This window comes from Artibeus jamaicensis, unplaced genomic scaffold (genome assembly GCF_021234435.1).
Source record: "Artibeus jamaicensis isolate MK-2021 breed Jamaican fruit bat unplaced genomic scaffold, CSHL_Jam_final contig_851, whole genome shotgun sequence".
NCBI lineage: Eukaryota > Metazoa > Chordata > Mammalia > Chiroptera > Phyllostomidae > Artibeus > Artibeus jamaicensis.
In genome coordinates, this window is record NW_026521986.1 from 3,622,593 (window position 1) to 3,645,986 (window position 23,394).

General features: G+C 44.4%; 1 protein-coding gene and 1 pseudogene across 1 annotated transcript in view; one reads left to right on the forward strand and one right to left on the reverse strand.

Moving 5' to 3' along the window:
• The first annotated feature begins 1,921 nt into the window (after positions 1–1,921).
• Positions 1,922–23,394, forward strand: part of PRKCH (protein kinase C eta) — a 204,805-nt gene continuing 183,332 nt past the window's right edge. The window contains exon 1 of the mRNA XM_037132418.2: positions 1,922–2,670. Coding sequence (XP_036988313.2) covers positions 2,308–2,670 — 363 coding nt within the window. The 5' untranslated portion in view covers positions 1,922–2,307. The remainder of the gene's footprint in view (positions 2,671–23,394) is intronic.
• LOC119039611 (protein C1orf43 homolog) lies at positions 8,682–9,248 on the reverse strand (annotated as a pseudogene).

The following is a 23,394-nucleotide window of genomic DNA, read 5'->3' on the forward strand; positions in this document are numbered from 1 at the left end:
ACACGAAGTCCTCCCTGTTTCCCAAACAGGTGAAACCGTGCCTTTCCTCAGGGACCCTGAATAAGTTGAACCTTTTTTAAATTTAATTATTGTTCAAGTACAGAGCTGTCTTTTACTGCCATCCCAGCCCACCCAAGTTGAACCATACGTATGTGCTTCTTAAGGGGCCCTTCCCCGCCTACCCCTCCAGGATCCTTTGTCTCATCACATGGTAGGCTTTTCCTTCGCTGCCCCTCCACGTGTGTGACGGCGTATTTATTGTTTCTCCTTCCTGTGGGACTACAAGCCCCAGGAGGGCAGGCGTCATGGCCGTCCTGCTCACTGCTGCGTCACCACTGCCCGCCCACTGGTGCCTGGTGCTGACAGATCTGTGTCTCTCACCTCCCAATGCACCATTTTGGGGATGTCTTCTTTCAGTGCCAAAGCCCAACAGCACCGAATCCTTCCATGGTTCTTAAAACTAGAGCCCTGCTCTTTGGAGGTGAGGGTGACAGAGTTGACCCAAGTTCTCTCCTTGACCTCGTCCCCTGGAGCGCAAGAGCCAAGCCCCCTGGATGTTTGGGAGCTTGCTTTACAAGCCCTGCCTAAGGCTAAGGTGTCATTAGGGTGGTGTGCTGCATCTCTGCCCTGTTATCTTAAGGAGGTTTTGGTATTTTAAGACAGGCCCTCCCCCACCAGCCCATTGTTCTTAACTTGTTTTCATTCTATAGTGTGCCTCCATTCACTGCAGTGAAATTGTGAGAATCTACTCAGTTTGAGAGCCCGAACAGGGCACTGGAGGATGGGAGCTAGAAGACCAGTCTACTCCCAAGGGAATTTGTTTAGCTAGTCAGAATGTAATGAAGCACCTTAGGAATGGCCCAGGCTTTAGGTGAGACAGAGGTTGTGGCTGGCCCCCAGGGTGGAAGATTTGCAAGGTTTGCAACAGAGTAGACAAAAACTGTGGGGCCACGAGAGGGAAGGAACACTCTGGCTCACAAACACAGCAACAACCCAGGCGTTCTTTGAAGAGGTGATTTCTTTGGTGCACCTGTATCAGGGATAGAGCATGTGTGAATGTCTCCCGCCTCAGTGCACGGCTGGGTGGACAGAAACCGCCTCGTAAAGGAAGAGACTTATTACGTGTTGGCCATGTCTGTCTTCAGAACCAACCTTTCCTGCTCTTTGTGCAACAAGACACACCTCTCGGAGGAAGGAGGCGGACAGGATTTCCATCATTACTACTGCCCTATTAAAAACAAAAAAACAAAAACGTGTAATTACTCTCTGCAGGAAAGGCGCACAAACAGGATGGGCCTGAGTTGAACCCAGGATGAGCCATCCCTGTAAAGATTAGGAGAAGGAAACTCCCCGCCGGGAGCCCACCTCCAGCCAGGGCCTCTCACGTGGCCTGGCAGAGTGGCCAGCCCACCTTTCAGGGTGGGAGGGAGGCGCCCTCGGCGATCCGGCAACCTCGCCGATCGATCGGGTTCCTTGATTCCTCCTTCTTTCCTCCTTCCAGCCGGACCCTTCTCCCTTGCCTCCGGTGTTTGCTCGCGCGAGGGCCCGGGCTCTTCCCTTCTTGGCCCTCACCTGGGCTGGGGCAGCCTCCAGCCTGCAGGGCACCCTCAGACCCCGCACAGCACGGAGCGCGCGCGGAGCAGGGCGAGCGAGAGGGCCGGTGTGGGGCTCCGGGGGAGGCTGTGTGTGCCCAGCCACTGACCTCCCGCGGGGCTGGCGGGGCCGCGCGCCACGCCGCCGGGACTCTAAGGGCGCGGGAGCCGGCACAGGGTTTCGAAGGACTCGGACCGGCGCCGCGAGCTCCCGCCGGGGATGCGGCGGCAGCTGCTGCTTCCTGGTTCGGAGCTCGCCGCCGGGTGGGGGAGAGCGTGAGTTCGCGGGGGCGGGGGCAGGAGGAGAAGCGGCGGGAGGCGGGGGCAGAGACGCTCGGGGCTGGAGCTCACCGGACGGGTCGCTCTGGCTCTCCGGGGAGAGGAGCCTCCCGGCTCTGGGGAAGGCGCGAGTCCCGTGGGAGACCCCGGGAAGCGCCGCACGCTCGAGAGGGACGGCCGGGCTCCCCCGGCCCGCTGCGAGCTCAGCGCAGGGCTCCCCTCCTTTCCACCTGGCGAGGGAGGGAGGCAGGGAAGGAGGGGAGGAGAAGGGACCGAAGAGGACTCGGAATGGCCCGGCGAGGGGGACTTGGGCGCTGCTTTTCCCAAGAGCTGCCCCCGCTCCTACGGCTGCTGCGAGGGCTGGCCTGAGCAGGGGCTCCAGGCTCTCCCAGCACCAGCCAAGGCGGCCCCCCGGGGCCGGGACAGCGGCGCCGGCATGTCGTCCGACACCATGAAGTTCAATGGCTACTTAAGGGTCCGCATCGGCGAGGCAGTGGGTCTGCAGCCCACCCGCTGGTCCCTGCGCCACTCGCTCTTCAAGAAGGGCTACCAACTGCTGGATCCCTACCTGACAGTGAGTGTGGACCAGGTGCGCGTGGGTCAGACCAGCACCAAGCAGAAGACCAACAAACCCACGTACAATGAAGAGTTCTGCACCAACGTCACCGACGGCGGCCACCTAGAGCTGGCCGTCTTCCACGAGACGCCCCTGGGCTACGACCACTTTGTGGCCAATTGCACCTTGCAATTCCATGAGCTGCTGCGCACCGCCGGCGCCTCGGACACCTTTGAGGGCTGGGTGAGTAGCTTGTCCCCCACCTACCTCCTCCATTTGTCAAAATTCCCCGGGGTGCCGCTTTCCCATCGCCTTTCCTAGCTGCGCGGCGGAGGGAATTCCCTTGACTTCGGTCCTTGCCCAGGTGACCGTGGCACTGGTGACGCGGGGAGCGGTGGGTGTGCGAGGGCGCAGGTGTGTTTCCAGGAAGCCAGCCTGGATACGGTCCCCTTTCGGGGTGTCACCTTGGGCTAACGGGAAATCTGGGTGGGGGCACTCACCCCCCAATCTGTCCAGAATTTTGTTGAGGCGCCGGAACTCCCCACACGCGGTTAACACGCAGGAATAGAAAGGAACATGTGATATGGAAGGGACTTGATTTGGGTAAAGTACTTGAAAAGTTTCTTAGGAGAAAGCTATACATTCTCGCAAGTATTATTCATAGTGTTTATGAATACATGTTGGTGCAGCGGGCTCAGACGTGCACACGTGTTCCGGCATGCAGACCCATTACATCCCAGAGATACATAACCGCGCTGGCAGGGATAGGAGTACCTGGGTCTGCACGTTGACAAAGTTTTATTGTTGAGCAGTTTTCCAAGGAGGTGAGATTTACAGGTGTTTGCAAGCAACGTCTCTCGGTTCGAGAGGTGTTGAGTCCTGCAGTGCGCGTTTCTGCTGCTGCTGGGGAGAGCTCCTCATGGTCTGTGGATGCTCACCACACCGGCTGCTGTTCTGTGTACTGACCAGCAGCTACCCGCAGCTCCCACTTGGCCAGTGCTTTTCACATAGTTTCCATGAGGCAACGCTTGTGCTGTAAAAAAATTAAAATTTCTAGAGCACTCTCCACCTTGCTGAAACGCTTTTGCTTCTGAATCCTTATGCTGTTTTTGTAATGTTGTTATCCTTCTCACTTTTACATGATGAGATGGTAATTATAATGAAGTGGTCTCATTTGGAAAATGGAGTAAGCTGTTTGAAGACTCTCAGGAATTTAATGATTTAAGTTATGGAGGGTGTTAGTATTGAACCCAGCATGTAAATCAGTATTAAAACCTGTTTAAAATTAACAAGTGGTGGAATCAGGTAGATAATAATGAAGACATTTACATATTTATTTTATGTGTTGAGGAATTGATAATTTTACTGTAGGTTCTCTAAAATTACAAGTGGCTTGTGGTGCTATCTTTCTTTTAAATAGAAGCAAAAAAATCATAATGACCATTTAACCATATCATCAAATTAGATTGCATTAATTTTCCTTAAAGTCAAACTTGCTTTCCATAAAGCCAAACTTGCTTTATGAAATTTAAAAGTGCACTGGAGAGAAGTGGCTAAAATACAGTTAGAGACTGACATTTTATCCTTTGTTTATCCTGCCCATTTCTGGGTAGGAAATAGAGGTAAGCCTGGGAATCTGGATGGAATTACTGGGTGCCTGACTAGCAGTGAGGCTGGGTAAGGTTGAGCAGGCTGGTGGTACAGACTGGCCAATGGCCATTAGAGGCATGTCTTCCCAGAGAGGCCGGACCGACCGGTCCTTCTTACTCCTAGTCTGCTGATTTGAATCACCTGGGGAGCTTTTAAACCTCCCTACCTTCAAAGACTCTAAACAGGAATCTCTGCCTGTGGGACCCTAGCATCAGTACTTTCAGGTATCCCAGGTAATTCATATGTTCCCATATGCAGCTGAGGTTGAGAACCTGTGGCCTAAATGAAGACCCAGGGACGAGAACAGGAAGAAGCATGAGTGTAGGAAGATTTAGGTTACAAAGTGTGGGTGTGCAGGGCTGCTTATTGTTGCACCTGATTAACCAAGATTTAAATTAAATTTCTATATAATTAATTATTTACAAGTGTAATTAGTTATACTTAGATATTTAATGTAACCCACTGGTGGTGGTTTGGAAAATGCGAGTGTTTGGTGGGACAGATGAGCATTTAAATGACCCTGAGACCAGTGATTTGTCTTGCATTTACATTCAACTGAGGTGGGAGGAGCAGAGATTTTTTTTTCTTAAGTTCTGGGTATTTTGAACCAACCTTGATGATAGGATAGAATGGTTAGAGTGTTTCTTTTCTTCTCATAACTTAAAAGAAAATAATCTTAGGAAAATATTTGGCAATATAATGAATGCTTTTTTAAAATTATGATTCTTTATAGTTCTAAAGGTGGTTTTGAAGTCTAGAATTACAAAAATACTTATTTATCTTGATTATATTATTTATTTAAAATATTTTATTTATTTATTTTTTAGAGAGGGGAAAAGAGGGAGAAAGAGCGAAGCATCAAAGTATGGTTGCCTCTCTCGCTGCCCCTACTGGGGACCTGGCCCGCAGTCCAGGCATGCGCACTGACTAGGAATCATACCCATGATCTTTTGCTTTTGTATGCTGGCGCTCAACCTCTGAGCCACACCAGCCAGGTCTATCTTGACTGTATTAAATTGACATGTGTAGTTTATTTAGACAGTTACAAATGGATTAATGAAATTTACTCCACAATGAAGTTATGTTGCAATTGGAATTATAAATTGCTGCTTTAAAAAACCTAGCAACTTAGTTTTTGCTAAATCATGTGAATGGACAAATAGAAGATAGCTTTATCATTAGTGTAAAACAGTTGTTATGCTTTCGATTTAATGTACTTTCTGAATATCAAGAAGATACTCAGAATAATTTACATTGATTTTAGCACCAGTTTTGTTGATATTACCTTCTAAGCTTGATGAGAGAATGGATATACCTTTTTTGTGCAGTATATTCCTAATACCAAACACAGTGGCTGACATAGATTGGATAATCACATATTTCTTTCTTGACTGACTGTATGTATCTCATTTAATCTACATAAAACCCAAGGACATGGTGATATAGGTAAAGAAGTTCTTAAATGTAAATTCACAGCCTTAAACACTTTAATTAGAAAGATCCCAAAAGACCTAAGTTTCTACCTGAAACTAGAAAAGAAGAGCCAATTGAACTCAAAGTAGGCAGGAGGAAGGGAGTTGTAAAGATAGCAGAAGTCAATGAAGTAGAAGACAGAAACAATAGAGAAAACCAACAAAACAGAAAGCTGATTCTTTGGCCAAACATCAATCCAGAATGATTAAAGGGAAAAAGAGAGAGAGAATATACATATAACCATTTTAGGATTGAGAGAACATCACTATAGATCCTACAAACATTTTAAAAAATTACAAAAAATTTTATGCCAGTAAATGCTGCAATTTAGAGGAAAGGAACAAATTCCTTAAAAATACAAACTACCAGAGACTTCCGCCAAGATGGAGGTGTAGGTGGAAGCACTGCACCTTCTCGCACAACCAAGTTTAAAAACAACAAAGTTTTAGCAACAAAAACGCAGCCAAACCACAGAAAATTGACCTACACAGAAGTCCGACAACAACAAACCCTTCAGCCAAATCGGTAAGAGGGGCAGAGCCAGCAGCAGAGTGTGGTCGGGCAGGAAAGATCCAACAGACCAACCCGGGCACTTGACCCTGGTGGGCCAGCAGCCATGGGCGGATCCCAGGTGTGGAGTAGCGGGCAGACCCACTGAGGGCTAATCAGACCCACTGAGGGCTGATTGCAGTTATACATTCGCACGCAGATGGGTCAGTGAAGGAGCTAGCAGTGAGACGGACCATGCAGGCCCCAGCGGCAGGAAGCAGCGGAGGGAACCGCCATTGTCCCTCTCTGACCCCGCCCCCACGTATAGCGTCACACCAGCAACCTGGGTGGCCCCCGCCCTGGTGAACACCTAAGGCGCCTCTCCCACTCCTCACACATAACAGGCGTGAACAGACCAAAACATGGCTCAAGAACAACTCAGAGCCCCAGAGCCAATAAATCTAAGTGACCAAGAAATAGCCAAACTTTCAGATGCACAGTTCAAAACACTGGTGATCAGGATGCTCACAGAACTGGTTGATTTTAGTCACAAATTAGAGGAACATATGAAGGCTAAACTAATTGAAATGAAGGGAAATGCACAGGAAAGCAATAGTAATGGAAAGGATACTGGGACTCAAATCAAAGGAGTGGACTAGAAGGAGGGAAAAAATGACCAAACAGAAAAGGATGAAGAAACAAGAATTCAAAAAAATGAGGAGAGGCTTAGGAACCTCCAGGACATCTTTAAACATTCCAACGCCCAAATTATAGGGGTACCAGAAGGGGAGGAGGAACAGCCACGAGTGGAAAACTTATTTGAACAAATAATAAAGGAGAACTTCCCCAGTCTGGCAAAGGAAACAGACTTCCAGGAAATCTAGGAAGCTCAGAGAGTCCCGAAGAAGTTGGACCCAAGAAGGAACACACCAAGGCACATCATAATTATATTAGCCAAGATTCAAATGAAGGAGAGAATCCTAGAAGCAGCAAGAGATAAGGGGACAGTCACCTACAAAGGAGTTCCCATCAGACTGTCAGCTCATTTCTCAAAAGAGACCTTCCAGGCAAGAAGGGGCTGGAAAGAAGTATTCCAAGCCATGAAATCCAAAGACCTACAACCAAGATTGCTCTATTTAGCAAAGCTTTCATTTAGAATGGAAGGGCAGATAGAGTGCTTCTCAGATAAGATCAAATTCAAGGAGTTCATCATCACCAAGCCCTCATTATATGAAATGTTAAAGGGACTTACCTAAGAAAAAGAAGATAAAAAAGATGAACAGTGAAAGGATAGCAAACTCACAGTTATTAAGAACCACACCTAAAACAAAAGCAAACTAAGAGGACAGCTAGATCAGGAGCAGAACCATAGACATGAAGATCTCATGGAGGTTTAGCAACAGGGGAGTGGGAGGAGGAGAAGGGGGGAGAATGTACAGAAAATAAGTAGCATAGATGGTAGGTAGAAAATAGATAAGGGGGAGGGCAAGAATAGTAGAGGAAATATAGAATCTAAAGAACTTGAGACACGTGGTCATAAACTAAAGGGGGAGGGAATGACGGTGGAGGGGTGTGCAGGGTGGAGGGGAATGGAGGGGGGAAATAGAACAATTGTAATGGCATAATCAAGAAAATATATTTAAAAACAAAAAACAAAAAAAAACCCAAAAATACAAACTACCAAAACTCACTCAAATAACTTGAATGACTGTCTATTAAGGTAATTGAATCTGTAGTTTAGAAACCTTCCACAGTGCAAATTTAAGATACCAGAAGGCTTTACTGGTGAGCTCTGACATACATTTAAGGAGGAAATGTTGCCAATTCTGGTCAGACTATTTCAGAAAATAGAAGGAATCATATCCCAAGTCATTCCATGAGGCCAACATTCCCCTTATGCCAAAACCTGATTAAAACACTAAAAAAAAAAAAAGGAAGGAAAGAAAAAATACTATAGACCAAACTATGCTTCTTGTGGTCATAGATATAGAAATTCTTAAATCCTAGCAAATCAAATTCAACAATATAGCTAATGGGTAGTACATCATGACCTAATTGGGTTTATAACCAGGACTGGAAGGTTGATTTCACGTTTAAAATATTAATTACTGTTATTCTTTATATTAACAGAATAAAAATGGAGATTCATATGATCTGAATAAATCATACTTAAAATGATCTATTAAAAATCAATTACTTGGACTTTACCAAAATTAAGAAATACTGCTTTTCAAAAGCCACTTAGAAGATGAAAACACAAGCCACAGACTGGGAGAAAATATTTACAACATGTAAATAAGACAAAGGAGTTAACACTAATATATAAAAGATCTCTATATGTACGTGTGTGCTGAAAAACTTTCATTCTTTTTATAGCAATTCTGACATTTTACTGATCTGGGGCCCCCCAAAACACCAAGAAAAAAAATGAGGTGTACTAAAGTAGGAGTTCCCCCATTAGCTTATAGAGAAGCATGTGCTTTCCAGTGTGAGCAAAAGGCCGTTCTCATGGTCTAGGACTGACAGCTCTTATGTCATCGTGGAATTTGCTCCTGTTTTCTATGAAGGCCATCTCACTGTGGGGACAGTCCAGCACTACCATATTTGCTAACCAGCCCCCTTGGACAGGTTCCCCTTGAAACTCACACTGGGGCCAACTCCTTCAGAGCCTCCTGAAAGCGCAGGTATTCTCTCTGGCCAAAGCCGCGTCCCAAAGAGCAGGCAGTCTCATGGCCGTCCAGCAGGATAGCCATGAGGGCCTTGCACACACCCTTGAAAAGAGTGCTAGTGTTTCAAAGATACAGCAGGTAGGGGTGAAAAGTCTTGCCCACTAAGGAACAGGGATGTGGCCTTCAGCATGAAATGGGATCTCAGAGGCACGGAGGGCATCCAGAGCTTTCATCTGACATAAGGAGTTGTAGCAATTCTGATTTCCCTGGGTCTCCAGCTGCAGCAGTTTTGCATCGTCATCTGCAAGAAGCTGAGGTTGATACTTGGTATCCTGAACCCTGGATAGTAGAATATCAATTTTTTCTTTTAAGTCCTTGTGGCATTGTGTCCCACAGGAACATGCGGTCCCCTTTGGGATTGCATTGCAAGCGCATGATTTGCCTCTTCAAAAGGATAAAGAACAGTACAAACACCAGGCTCCCGTAGGCCATCACCAGCATGACATTCACCTCCGACAGACAGTGGCTGCTGGATGACATGGCCTCCCCAACCCATGCAGAACTGCTCCGGTTTACCCTGCTGCCCCGCCTCATCAGCCCGGGCTCTTCTGAGGCAAAGGTGCCTGGGTCCCCTGAAGCTCCTGGGCCAAGTCCTTTTGGGGAAAGACCAAGGTGGACCTGGCCAGATAACTTGGCAGATTAGGGGCAAAAGAACTTGGACAACTCAATAATAATCAGGAAAAATACCCAATTTAAATGGCCCAAAGATTTGACTAGGACCATCATTGACAAATAACCCTTAAAAGGTGCTCAAAATCATCAGTTGTCAAGGAAATACAAATTAAGATCAAAACCAACTGTAAAGGCTAAATTTGAAAAGACTGACCCTACCAAGTGTTGGTGAGGGACTGGAGCAACTGGAACTCTCGCACTACTGCGAGGACTATAAAATGGTGCCGTTGTGTTGAAAAATGGTTTGGCAGTTTCTTAAAAGTGTTACACATATACCTACCATATGAACCAGCTACTCTTAAGTGTTGACCAAGAGAAATGAAAGCATTTATACAAAGAAAGGTGCGTGAATGTTCATAGTGGCTTCATTTGTAATAGCCCCCAAACTGGGAACAACTCAAATGTCAGTGCACAGGTGAGTGTTTAAACAAATTGTGTATCTATATGATGGGTTGCTAATTAATAAAAAGTGAACTATTAATACATGCAAAAATGGTGATGGGTGGCAAAAGATGCCAAAGGAGTACACACTGTATTTATGTGCAATTCCAGAAAATGCAAACTAGTCTGTAGCGGCAGGAAGCACATTGTTGGGTGTCTGGGAATGGGAGGATGGGCTGGACTACAATGGAGGCATATGGAAACTTCTAAGGCATACGAGAATACCCATTGTTCTGATCGCGGAGATCAGTGCAGTTATATGCATATGTCCCAGCTCACCGCATAGTTCACTTTTAAGTGTGTACTTGTTATTAGATGACAGTCATACCTCCATAAAGTTGTGTGTGCAGAAACTATGCGTAATTATTATCCCTTTTTTTACAAAAAAGATGTTAAATAAATGAACTAGATTTTAGCCAATGTTGACTTAAAAGCCATGTTGTTAAAAAAAAAAAAAAAGCCATGTTGTCTTTTCAGTGCAGAGAATATTTATCCAAGTAGGAGCATAAAAAAATAACAAATTAATTAAATATAGTTTCTAATTTTTTGGATACAGACTTGTTTCCAAATTCTTTCTGTCAGCTTTTTTTTCTGTTTATTCTAGAACTTGCTTATTCTGCATAATTTCTTGGACATCTGAAAGCCAAAGCTGTGTCTACATTAGTGATAAAACCTCATTTCTATCTTTCATATATTTGCTCGCGATTTGCTTGGCTTTCTAAATGGGGACCAGCATCTGATACTTAATGTGGAGCATGGGGATATGGGGGAAGGTGGGAGGAGCTGGAGGCTGCGTCATGGAAAGACCTTGGCACCCCCTCAGGAAGGAAGGACCTGCTTGGCAGAATCCCAGGCTGTCTTCCTGGTTCAACCCCCTGAAGACATTCTGTTCCCTGCAGCTTGGAGGGCTGCTTTCTCTCAGCTCCTCAGTGAGGTACCTGTTTGGTGCATGAATGTTCATAGCAGCTTCAGGTTCATAGTCTTGTCAGGTGAAGCAGCCAGGGTACCACTGGGCGATCTTTGATTATCTTTCCACTTGATTCCTGAATCCAGGTGCATAACTTTGTAGCATCAAACTTCTACATTCATTGTTTAGTGGTTCATTTGCTTTTCTGCTTTGTAGTAGTTATTTATTCTTACAATTATTTTTCTCTGAGCTGACTGGTGAGGCATGTCTAACACTGACGGATGAAGTCAGTGTTCAGGGGAAGAACATATCTTAGCATCTCTAGGGAGGTTTATTCCAATGGATGTGAATTGTGTTGGACATGTTATATCATTTCAGTTTCATTGTACGAAGTTTGCTGCAGTGGGGGCTGCTGGCTGGTGCTTATCATGCAGGCTGTGGCCCAAATGTTTCCCCTCAGAGAGCATTTTCCTGACCACATTATTATCTTGTCACCCTTCACTGCACTCCCCGCTCTCTGAGATCTGTCTGCTTATTGTACCTTTGACCTTGAGAATAGGATCCCCACCTCTTTTAGCCACTGTTATAACTCCAGCACCTTGAGCTGTATCTGGTACATAGTAGGCACTTAATATTTGTGAAATAATAATTTTTTTAAATATGATTTTTGGGCCAGTAAAGTGTAAGTGCTTTGGGAACATCTTTCTTTAAACATTTTATTTGTCTTCCTAAAAGAAATAAATGAAGATATTTGGGGAGTGACCAATTAATACAATTATTATAGTGTCCCTGTTTTAAATCAATCAATGATACACCAATGTGCTTGAAAGACTGGGCCAGATTTCTGTGCCCTTTGAATACAGTAATGGATTGAAAACTGTGTGTGAGGGAAACTGCTTGCTTCTGTTTTATTTGAAAAGACTATGATTTTTAAGCTGTTAATATATTGTAACTTTGTTCACTAGTAATTTGTGAGCCTGACATGTTCAATTTGGGGCAGAAGCAAGAAAAAAGCATTCAGAGGTTGTATGTTTCAACCTCGGATTACTAATGAGGTTGGTGGGCAGGGCGTGAATCATTTTATCTTCTGCAGCTCAGCACAGTCTTGATAGTTAGCAGGTGTTTAGAATGGTGACTAGTTACGGCAGTAAAGGTGCAGTGCACTTTGATGAGGTGGGCGGCATATGCTTAAGGTTAAGAGAGGTGCCTTGGATTTTCTGTAGTCTTTCCTATTTTATAAACCAGTCTACTAGATCAGGTTCTCTTTCTGTGTTGACTTAGCTCTATTTTATTACAAGATGATAACAATGGGGCCTGAGTGGAAACTCAGAACCAGTCCCCTTTTTTTTGCTCTCATCGTTGCTGTGTCCAAAGGGAATCTTCCTCAGCGGCGGAGCTGAGTCATTCCTTTGCTGAAAACCCCTCAGTGGTTCCTCACTACTTCAGATAAAGCACAGCTTTTTAAAACCCATAGAATATGGGTTTTAAACCATATTCTTTTTAAAACCATATAGAATATTCCCCGTGGTCTGGCCCTTGATTTTCAGTGGAGCCTCTCCCAGCCCACCCTCTGTGCTCCAGGCAGCATGACAGTCTTTCAGTTCCTCAAGGCTCACCCGCTGATTCCCACCTGTGATCTAGGTCTCATTGCAGACATCACTGACCCAGACATCTTCCCCTGACATGTCGTCTGGGTTCGGTTCTCCTCCTTGCGTTCCCTCAGCATCCTGAGATCTCCATGGTCCACCCTACCCCGCCTCCTGAAAGAATGAACAAATGAATGGATTGGGCTGTCATGGAAGTGAGCTCCCAATCTGACCAGTGACACTGGTCGGAGGAAGTTCAGGATGTAATCATGGCCCACATGATTACATCGCCCAGATGGACTGATTCATCCCCTTAGCTCCTGGGGGAGCTACTCTAATAGGCCATGACACGGTTCTGTGCCAAGCCCTAGGTGAATGTTCACCCACCACTGAGCACGTCCTAGGTACCGGGCACTGTGCTCTACCCTGGAGAGGCAAGTGGACAAGACAGATATGATCCCTTCTTTCATCTGCCTCATAGTTCCAAGGGGGAACCAGATCGGGGAAAAAAACAGTGACCAGGAAATTATAGAACAGAAGTAAGTACCAAGATGCTGCTAAGCACCTGGTTTGAGGAGATCAGAGACTTTTTCCTGGAGGAAAAATAACTGATTTTTAGGCCCCAGGGTCGGTAGCCACAGGCCTGCTTTATTTAATGACTGTGAAAAATAATTCCTCAAAAAAAGAAAAGGGACTTCTGATAATGCTTTTCCAGAGAGTCATTACAGATGCCCCTTTGAAAGGTAAAGGGTCCTGGCCCATGGAAATGTTTCTAGCTTTGGAAAGTTTGGGAGGGGACTGAGTTGCCATGCCTGCAAACGGAGGCTTGAAAGAACATTTGACTCCCAGAGGCAGAAGGCAGTCACATCACATACCCTAAGCTTTGTGCCCTGTTTGAGCTATCACATACCCTAAGCTTTGTACAGATCATAAAAGAATCACAGATACTGAGGCAGGCGGATCATCTAGTTCAGAGCAACTAAAACGCCTGACACCTCTCAGGCCCACGGTCAGCCTGCAGATGTGTTCGTTGGGCAGAGATGTTTCTAACTCTGAATCTGAAGGCATTTAGTTCTTAGAGGTGCTTCAGTTTGCCACAGACCCCACTACTCCTTATTATGAACCATTCTTCTGGATTCATTCCATGCTTGTGAGGTTTTTGAGTTTTTTACACCTACTATACTTCCAGCCTTGGTTTTCAGGACGTGAGAATTAGAGCCACAGCTGAAGCAGTACTGTTGCCTTACCTCATGTGATTTGTAACAGATGGACACACACACACACACACACACACACACACACACTTAACATCTACAGCCAGGGGTGTCCAACCTTTTTGTGCCTCTGTGCCACACTGGAAGGAGAGTTGTCTTGGGCCACACATTAAACACATTGCCGCATGTAATCAGAAAAAAATCTCATAATGTTTTAAGTAAATTTATGATTTTGTGTTGGGCCACTTTCACAGCTGTCCTGGGCTCCATGTGGCCTGTGGGCCGCAGGTTGGACATTCCTGACCACAAACATATGTAGATACCCTTACTTAGATTTATTTATATGTATTTATTAATTTATAAATACATTAAATTAGCTGTATATTTATTGAGATATTTATGTACCTACAGTTTTAGAGGAAGCTGGCTTAGTAAATACATGGGGAGTTGACTGCAAATTACTATTGTATTGTGTACTAATTTTAAACAATCTCTCCTTGTCTTCCATGATACAACTTCTAGCAATATATAAGTGCTGCGCTATAGTGAGAGTGATGGGAGTGGGTTCAGGGTGTGGCTTTGTCACCTGTCAGCTGTGACCTGAGGCAAGCCTCCCCTGTCAGGGTCTCCATTCCCTGGTTTATATAAGGAGGGGGTTGCACTGGGGTGTCTGGAAGGACCTTTCATCTCTGAAGCCTCGGCCTCCTTGTACTAGGCAATTACGTCCTTCTCTTTTCAAATAATTGGTTTGGTTTTGAGTAGTCAAAATGAATTGTATCTTACCAAAGTTAGTAACTACTAAGAGTTAAATTGTTTTAAATCTAACTTGCTCTGGCTTAGAGAGGACTTAGCTCTTGTCTGAATGACTTAGCATTGATAATGCTGTTGGTATTTCCTTGGCTTAGAATCAGACTGAAGGAATTGCAGTGGGTCCTCATTTTAAACCATGCAGTTATATTTCTTGATTTATGCCAATGGGCTCCTTGTTCTTCGAGATGCTTGTAAGTCATGTCCCTTCTGGCTAATGTGAGAGAGATGGAGAATCCCACTGTTTGAGCTTTAGCTGGAAGCATTCTTGCTAGTATGGTAATTAATGCTCTGTAGTCACCCAGTGTCTGTAGCCACCAGTTTATATATCTTCTCTAGGTGATGACAAATACTATAAATCACCTGTAGGACAGACATTTTAATTAGGCGGAGGAATGAGCCTCAGGGTATTGGCTATCTGGTGTTTAAGTGCTATGCTGAAGAATTTTATGTGATGGGAAATTTTTGTTGAGAATCATGGTACTATGCAGGGAAGTTTATGAAGATTGTTATGTCAGCGTATTTCTGTAGCACCAGTAAGTTATAGTGATTGTCAGAGCACAGAACTTTTTAGTAGAAAGACCACTTAAGAAAAGACTCACTAGCAGTGCTTTTATGATGTGCTGCCTTCTAGAAAGTTCCCTTGGTTTTATATAAGTTTTATCCTTGTTTACTTTTGACCTTACAGGGACACAAAGATGTTTAGTTTGTGCTTATGGTAAAAACACAAATTAAGAAAATTGTCAGAGGATAGAACCATGGCCACCAGGAGCCCCTCATAATTATATTATGAAATTAAGTCTTATGGTGACAGTGTGGGTGTGTTCTAGACCTAGCCCCTATTTTTCAAGTGCTTAAACCCAAACCGCAAAGCTGCTCCTTCATTTATAAGTCATATTTGCCTCTTGTACTTGCATAGCACTGTTCCTACATCTTTTAAAAAATATTTTATTTATTTATTTTTAGAGAGAGGGGAAGGGAGGGAGAAAGTGAGGGAGTGAAACATCAGTGTGTGGTTGCCTCTTGCATGCCCCCTTCTGGGGACCTGGCCCGCAACCCAGGCATGTGCTCCAACTGGGAATTGAACCAATAACCCTTTGGTTTGCAGGCCCACACTCAGTCCACTGAGCAACACCAGCCAGGGCCCTATATCTTTCTTGTAGCACTGAAATACGATGCCATGCCCCTGTCCTCACACCGGACTTTGGTGGTCTTGTCTGTGATGTCAGAGGGCTGCAGAGCCTGAACTCTGGGGCCCCTTCTGGTATCCAAGTATCTGAGTTCTGTGGTTCTAGTTATGGTTCCTTTGGCTAATGGAAATTCTGCTCCCTCCTGAAATATCTTCTGGAGACTGTTTTACTGATGCTCAGGTTTGTCCTTGGCTCCAAATTATTTTTGGAAGACTACATAAAGGTCATAAATATATTAGCATAATTCCCTAAACAAAATGCATTTATTAATCCATGAGCTGGGGACCTCTTAAATGCTGTATGTTCTCATTGTTCCATCACAGTACAGAAGAGTCGGGAACAGGTTCAGCAGAAGCAGTGCTTTTCAAAATGTTTTTGAGCCCTCCTGGTGAACCCTGTTAGTGATGATGAAAGATATGGATGCTCTTTCTAGAAAAGTGCACATTATGTGCATATTGACAATATGCTGGGAACAGTGTCACTGGCTGAGTGGTCCCTGGGGCCTGCCATGAACACAGGGCCCCAGGTTAAGAAACCCCAATGAAAAGGTTTCAAAAATAAGACTTTTATTAATTTCCAGTTCCTGGTGCATGGTTCTATTATTTCCCTCTGCATTTGAGGACATTCTCACTTCAGCTAGTTATGGAAGACAACCAATAGAAACAAGAAGCAATAAATTTTACAGAAAAAGATGTGCTTTAAAAAATGTCTTCTTACTTCTGGTTCCCGGTGAATTGATGCCAGTTGATGACCCATTTTGGGACCTATTTATTTGGTTTTGTTATTTAGGTATTTTCAAAGCCTCTATTTTTGAAAGTTTTTTTTTTTTTTAGGTTTGCAGTAGATGAGAAGTTAAAAAGAAAAACCAAAAAACTAGGACAGTGTGAGTGACCTTGGCTTGGTATCTTTTGTTCATGTAAACTTTCCCCTGTAAAAAGAGATAGGATTTATCCGTATACTTAAAACATTTGAGCTGTACTGAGCTTTATGGTTAACAGCTGTGTTAGTCCAAGACAAACTGATGGAATCAGTGATGCTGGTCTGCTCCTCTTGCCCTGTGACCCCTGGTCTCCTAGGGCCCGGGTCCCTCTGGCCCAGTAAAATTGTCTGATCTTCCTTGAAGTTCCAGCTCACCTTACTGATACCTTGGAAAACAACCCGATGATGGCAGAAATCAAGCTGATGGAGGTCGTCCACAGTGTAGCCCCCTAGCTAGTTTAGAGGTGAAGCTAGAATCTAGCCTCTGGACACCAGGCCAGTATTCTGCTAACCGCATGCTTGCCATGTGCCCGACTCCATTCTGGTGTTACACGCAGGGCAAGAGCACACAACACCCGGAGTCCTGTCTCTCTCAGAGCTGTACCCTACCATGCAGAAGTAGCTAATAAGCAAGCAAACAGGTTATTATGAGAATAACAGATGGTGGATAGAGGCTAAGTGGAGAATTAAAACAGGGTGATGTGATAGAGTGTGACAAGGTGAATGCTTTACCTAGAGCAGACAGAGAAGGACTCACAGAGAGGGTGACATTTCAGCTGAGACCTGAGAAACAAGTAGCCACCAGCCATGTGAAGGTTAGAGAAAGAGCATCCTTAGCAGAGGGAACAGCTGAGGCAAAGGCCTGATGGTGGGAACAAGCTTCACATGTGGAGGAACCAACAAGTGTTGGAAAGAGGGTAGACCTAGTGTCGGTTAGCCATTTCCGTGTGTCACGCCAGCCCTGCTGCAGTGAGTGAGACCATCTCTGACTGTTTTCTCTTCCAGAAAATGGCGCTCGTGTTCGTGCCTCATAGGATTGCAGTGAATATTAGATCAAATACATTAAACACGACCAGCACAAAATAGGCCTTCCAGAAACGGAGGGAGCTTGGGTTACTTTTAAGCTCACAAGGAAATGAGTGCTTTGACAAGGGTCTTCTGAAAATAATCATATTGGTTGAAGAAAGACATGCAGGAGGTTGCATCTTAGACAGTGGGGGTGGTGACGAAAAGTTTCCTGGGGATAAGGCAGGGGATGGTCTTGCTGGTGCCCCTCAAATGACATAGAAGCGTCTGTTTACACTCTACCCACTTGAGCACCGTGTTTTCTAAAGAGAGAACAGAGGAAAGGGAACAAAGATCCTGAAGTTTATTGCAGATTTTTGGATTTTTGAATGATACATTTGTTTTCTGTAGACTCATAAGTATTACTGGAAAGTTTTAATATTTAGAGGGGTAGGGTAATTATAATAATAGGGCCACAAAATGTTTCTTTCTTTTACAAAATTATAAATTTATGGATGAGAATTAATAAACATGGTGCCAACCATCTTAAAGGAGATAAAACCTCACAAATTATGAATAATCTAGAGTTGGTTCTTGCTTACTACTGAAAGCTCATTTACTTTATGGACTATAATTTTGTGAATTAGCTCTGGCTAATTTTGCATATTTTGAACAATTTTGAATAATGTTTATTTTGGCATCTCCCTGATTTCCACAATATTTCTGACCCCTTCTTCAATATCCATTTGTCTGTGTTTTATGTAAAAAGATACATTGGCATTTGCCTAAGCCACATAAATTAGAATGCAGAATCTACAATTACAGAGTAATAGTAGACAAATACAGGCTTTGAAGAATACTTATTGGAAAACTACCATAATTATCGGTGTATCATAGTGCGGGCGGGTAGGTGCCGGCCAGACTAGGGTTCAACTGTGGGTCTGGCTCTTATTAGCAGAGGTCATTTGACTTCTGCAAGCCCCAGCTCTCTCACCGTAAGGTAGTACCCACTTCACAGGGCCATGTGAGAACACAGCGAGGAGTTATATAAACTGTCTCAAACTGTGTGTGACACATACCGGTGCAGGAAAATTGTCATCATTGTCACCACCATCATCTGTCTACCCCAGGGCTTAAACATGAAGTTATGGGCCCATCCTTTTCCTGAAATGAACTTGGGAAACAATAAGACATTTACTGATACACAATTTTAGAGTTTTTAATAGTAGAGAATTTAGAGTTTAGAGTTTCACAAATATTAGAAAAGTTTATAAGGTGTTTTGAATTCAAGCTTCTTGTTTTTGCTCTTTACTGAAGATTCTGGAGTGTAAATCCCTGGATAAGTCAATAGGATGGCTATTGGAGAAGGAGGAGGTGGTCTCCCTACCCTGGAATCATAGGTGACTTAGGGTAAATTCTATGCACATGTCTACTCTGGTCTTGCAAGGATTATGTGGAAATAAAGCTGGAATTACTATAGCTACAGTGTTGACCAAAATTAGTTTATGGAAAACCTTGAAATTGAGTCTTGGTCTGCTCATACAGTATTGGGCAGGTTCTGAGTTAGTGTGAATAACTGAGCAGAAAGAAGTGAAGTTACCATACGTAGCTATAGGGGGCTTCAAAGAGTCTGTCTTTTAGTTGCAAAAACCTGAAGTGAGCTCCTTTATTGAGGTTTAGTCATTTTTTATGCATTTAAGGGAAACGATGGTAATTAGTCTCTTTCCATTGATATTAAAAGATGTTTCCTTGATTTAAGTTTGAACATCTAATCACTGAATGTGAATTATTGTTATGCTTACAAAGAGAAAAACTAAAGTTTTAAAAGTGCATTACTTGAACTCATAGAGTTATGGATAAAATCAAGGGCACCAACAATTTTGATTTGGTTTGCAGAAAATACGAAGTTTCCCCTTCTATATTGACTTATCTTGAGATTGATTATTTTTTATTTCATCTGTTGACTGGGTACTCATTCTGGGTTCTAGGTCTTTCACAGTTGTCAAGTCAGAGGTTTTCTGAAGTGTACACATTGAACTTTTCAGAACAGAAGTTTCACGTGCTCCATAGCAAAGCCCAGCCAGGTCTGCGTCACTGTTCCCCACAGCTTTGGCCCAGGTGGCCCAGAAGCCTCGCTCAGCTCGTTTGGCTGTTCGGAGAGTAGATCTTTGAGTCTCCCTGCTGGGCCTCTTCACTTTCTTGTCATGCACATCCTGTACCTGTGCTGTTGGTTGCATTGATCTGCTAGGGCACCGGTGTGGCAACAGTCTGGTGGGGAATGAGATGAGTTCGCGGTGTCTGTCCTCCTTTCAGCCTGACCTGCTGCTTTGAGCTCCCTGTGCGAGCACCGGGGCCCTCAGCCTCCCCCAGCCCCTGGAAAGTGATAGGAATCCAGGAAACATCTGTAGAATGAAGAAATTCCTCATTGTTCTCATGTCTTGAGTCTGATTCAGGATTCAGACACTGTCATCCACTTTTGCTAAAAGATTTTTTCCTTTATAAAATTCGTATTTCAGATATAGACATTTATACCTTGCACACATGTTTGTGTGTGCACGTGTGAGTTAAGAACAGCTTCAGGAGTAGCTTAGAGAGAATGTATATGCCGGAGTGATTTTTATCCCCTTGATTATTTAAATAAGTGTAAAAGGTATGTGAAAGGACTGTTTGAATCCCGAATAAGATGTAACCTTTTGCTTAGGTGATCAGAGGTGGTTTTCAAAATGGGAAAAACTGCAAGACTAGCATCCTCTGGCACACCAGAGGTCAGGAATAGATTAATGACGCTCTGCTCTTGGTAAGAACAGGATACTAGCAGCAAGGGGCATAAACTTGATCATAGTTTAACTGTGATAGTAGTTGAACTTGGGGCATAAACTTGATCATAGTTTAACCGTGAAGTAATAGTAGGCATTGGAGTATATTTTTTTCCTTAAAATATCCTGGGGAAAAAAAAACAAGTGATTCTTGAAGTTGCCTCATTAGGACTCTGATGTGCATTTTTCTCTCCAAACTGAATTTCTAGTGGCTCATTATCGACTCCTTCTGCTGTGGTTTGGTCCTTATTGAACTTGTGTATGTAGAATTTTGTTTTAAAGCAGGTAAAACAATGATTCTGAAAAATTGTTCTCATCAAGATATTAAATGTCTCTCCATTAATATTATTTCCATTTATATCTTAAAGTCAGATTAACCCAGTGACAGCTTTCTTCAATGGAGCTTACATTAAACAAAAAAAGAAACAGAGAACTGGAAGAAAAATGAAAGGTCTTACCTCCCTTCAACCCATTCCCGCTCTAACACCCCACTCTCTGCTCCTCTTACTCTTAGCAGGACCCAGAATTCTTTATTTGTTCTCTACTTGGGCCATTATTTGGAAGAGCTGAGATTAGAATCAGAGTTATAATTGGGGAGAACTTGTTTGCTTCCTGGCTTTCAAATTATACTCTGTAGGCAAGTGTACCAGTCTTCCAGGAAAACAGAAGCTGACAGGTGTGAACTTCTGCTCCCACCTGTGGCAGATCCTGCAGGTAGTCTTCTGATAAAGGGAACTTCCAGTTCAGGCCCAGTCCTCCACCTTCAGGCCCCCTCCATGTCCCCCCTGGGTCAGGGTTCCCTTTCTTATACCTTCAGCCTTTCCCTTCCTTCAGACACCTTCCCTTCAGAAACATCTATAAACACAGAGGGCCAACTCCACTGAACAAGCCACCCGGCCCTTTGTTGGCTTTGCTCGCTTCCCTTTTGAGGGAAGCTCAGTGTCTCCCCCCCCCGCCCCCGTCCTTCTCTGACACTTCCCCAAAGAGCCATCTGCATTGTCTTCTCTTCAGCCTTCATTCTTCTTCCCAGTACAGGCTGGTTTGGGCCTCTGTCACTGCATGAATACTGCTCTGCAAAGCCCAGGAGTGACCACGTAATTGTGTGATTTATCTGTCTTGTTGGCTGCTACATTCACTTTGAGACAGTTTGCTCCCCTGCTTTTCTGTTTCTTTAGCAACCTTCTAAGATTTTTTTCATCCATTAGTCTCCTTAAATATTGGTGTTTCCTGGGCTTTTGTCCTTAACTTGTCTCTCTCACTCCAGACGCCTCATCTCTTTTTCTGACTTTAACCATACAACGGTGTCAAACTCATTTTCACGGGGGAGAGGGGGCAACACATCAGCCTCGAAGTTGCCTTCAAAGGGCCGAATGTAATTTTAAGACCATATAGATGTAACTACTCCTTAACTAGGGACAAGGACGAGGAGTTCAGTGCTGCTGCCGGGTAGAAACAAGGTGCCAGGCCGGATAAAACAAGGTGGAGGGCCAGATTCGGCCCATGGGCTCTGTGTTTGCCACCTGTGCTCTATCTAGCACATATGCCAAGGACTTCCAAAGCTCTGTCTCCCACCTTTGTCCCTGAGACTAGTTCTTGCTTCTAGGACCTGAGCAGGCTCAGGGCAGAGGGCTTTAGACTCCATCTCCTTCAGTCCTCACAACAGCCTGTGAGGGGTGAGCAGCTCCCACAGGACCTGCAGTTCCAACCTGAGCAAATTGTAGCTTAGGAAGGTCCAAGAACAAGTCCAGGGTCTCACGTTTTATATGTTTGCTGGACAGACTACTTGGATGTCCTTCAGCCATCCCCGAGTCAACATTCCATAATTAAATATTTCATCTCCTCTGCCCATTTTTCTCAGTCAAAACGTGTCTTACCGTCGTCCAATCACCTAGACACCACTGTGGACTTTCCTCTCTCCTTTCACCTCTCCCCCATTTCTGTCCATTGGCTTCAAGTCCTGCCAAATTGGCTTGAAAAATACTTCCTGAGTCAAATTTTCTTTTTTTCAGCAGCATCACACTTGTTCAGGCCCTTATCATATAAATGGATTATTACAATAACCTTGTAATAGGAGCTGGTCTTACTCCCTCAAACCACCCTCAACAGAGTGGCCTGATTGAACTGTCTAAAACTCAACCCTTCCCTTCCTCTTTCTAGAAATCTTTCAAAGGCTTTCCCATCACCTTTAGAGGTCAGGCTTCTTGGGAAGATTCTCGGGAGTCTCACCCTTGCCTACCTTCCCCATTTCATCTGTCACCTCTCCTTGTCTCAGTTCATGATCTAGGCACCAGTGAGCAAAACAGTTCTTGCTTCTGCTCATACCTACTTGCTTTCATTTTCAGAACCTATTGGGGGAAGAGAGCAAGTAGTCCTTTGTGCAAAAGACTTGTTATTAACATTAGAAAATACAGGGGTGAAAGGAGTTACAGAGCGCAGCTGTGGCACTCTCCATGCAACCACAAACAGGCCTGAGTGTGCACACGAGCATGCCCACACACACTTCTGCCTGTCAGCTCACGGCGCTCGCTGAGCACTTGCTATAACCAGAGACCGTGTTAGGTGCAAAGCTGAAGGAGCTCACCCTGTAGTGCGGGAGATGGCACAAACCAACTCTTTCACCATAGGGTAGAATAGGATAGAAATGTATGCAGGTTGGTAGGGTTGTGCGCCTGGGGAATTCAGGAGGACGTCCCAGAGGAGTTGATATTCAAGTTCAGGCTTCAGGAAGAGTCAGTATTACCCAGGTTTACAGTGCCGCAAATTCTTTTCCCTATCCCCCCATTAAGGATTTGTATTTTCTTCCACGGAATTTTACCTGTGTGGGTCATTTTACAGGGGGATAACAACACTTAAGTACCTTTTGTAGATGAACTGTGTCTGGTTCATACCATTGGCAGGAATTTGCTTTATGAAGGCAAAGACATTTTCTTGGTCTCTGTTTATTTCTTGTGCATGGGTAGGTGCCGAAAAAATGGTTGAACTGGATGCCTTGAGGTGAGGGCTGAGAAGGGGTTCCTCTCTCTTCTCTGGAGGTGATAAAAATCAGTGTGATAGTTGGTCTCATGTGGGGGTGGCCCTGTGAGGTTCTAAGGCCAGTGCCCTGCCTCTGTAGTATAACTGGGCTATCTCATGGGAGGGGCAGAGCGTAGTCTAGATGCTCAACCCTGTTCTGAACACAAGTGCCAAACTCATTTGCAGGTGAAGGGAGTGCCCTTTTAAAGGCTAAACT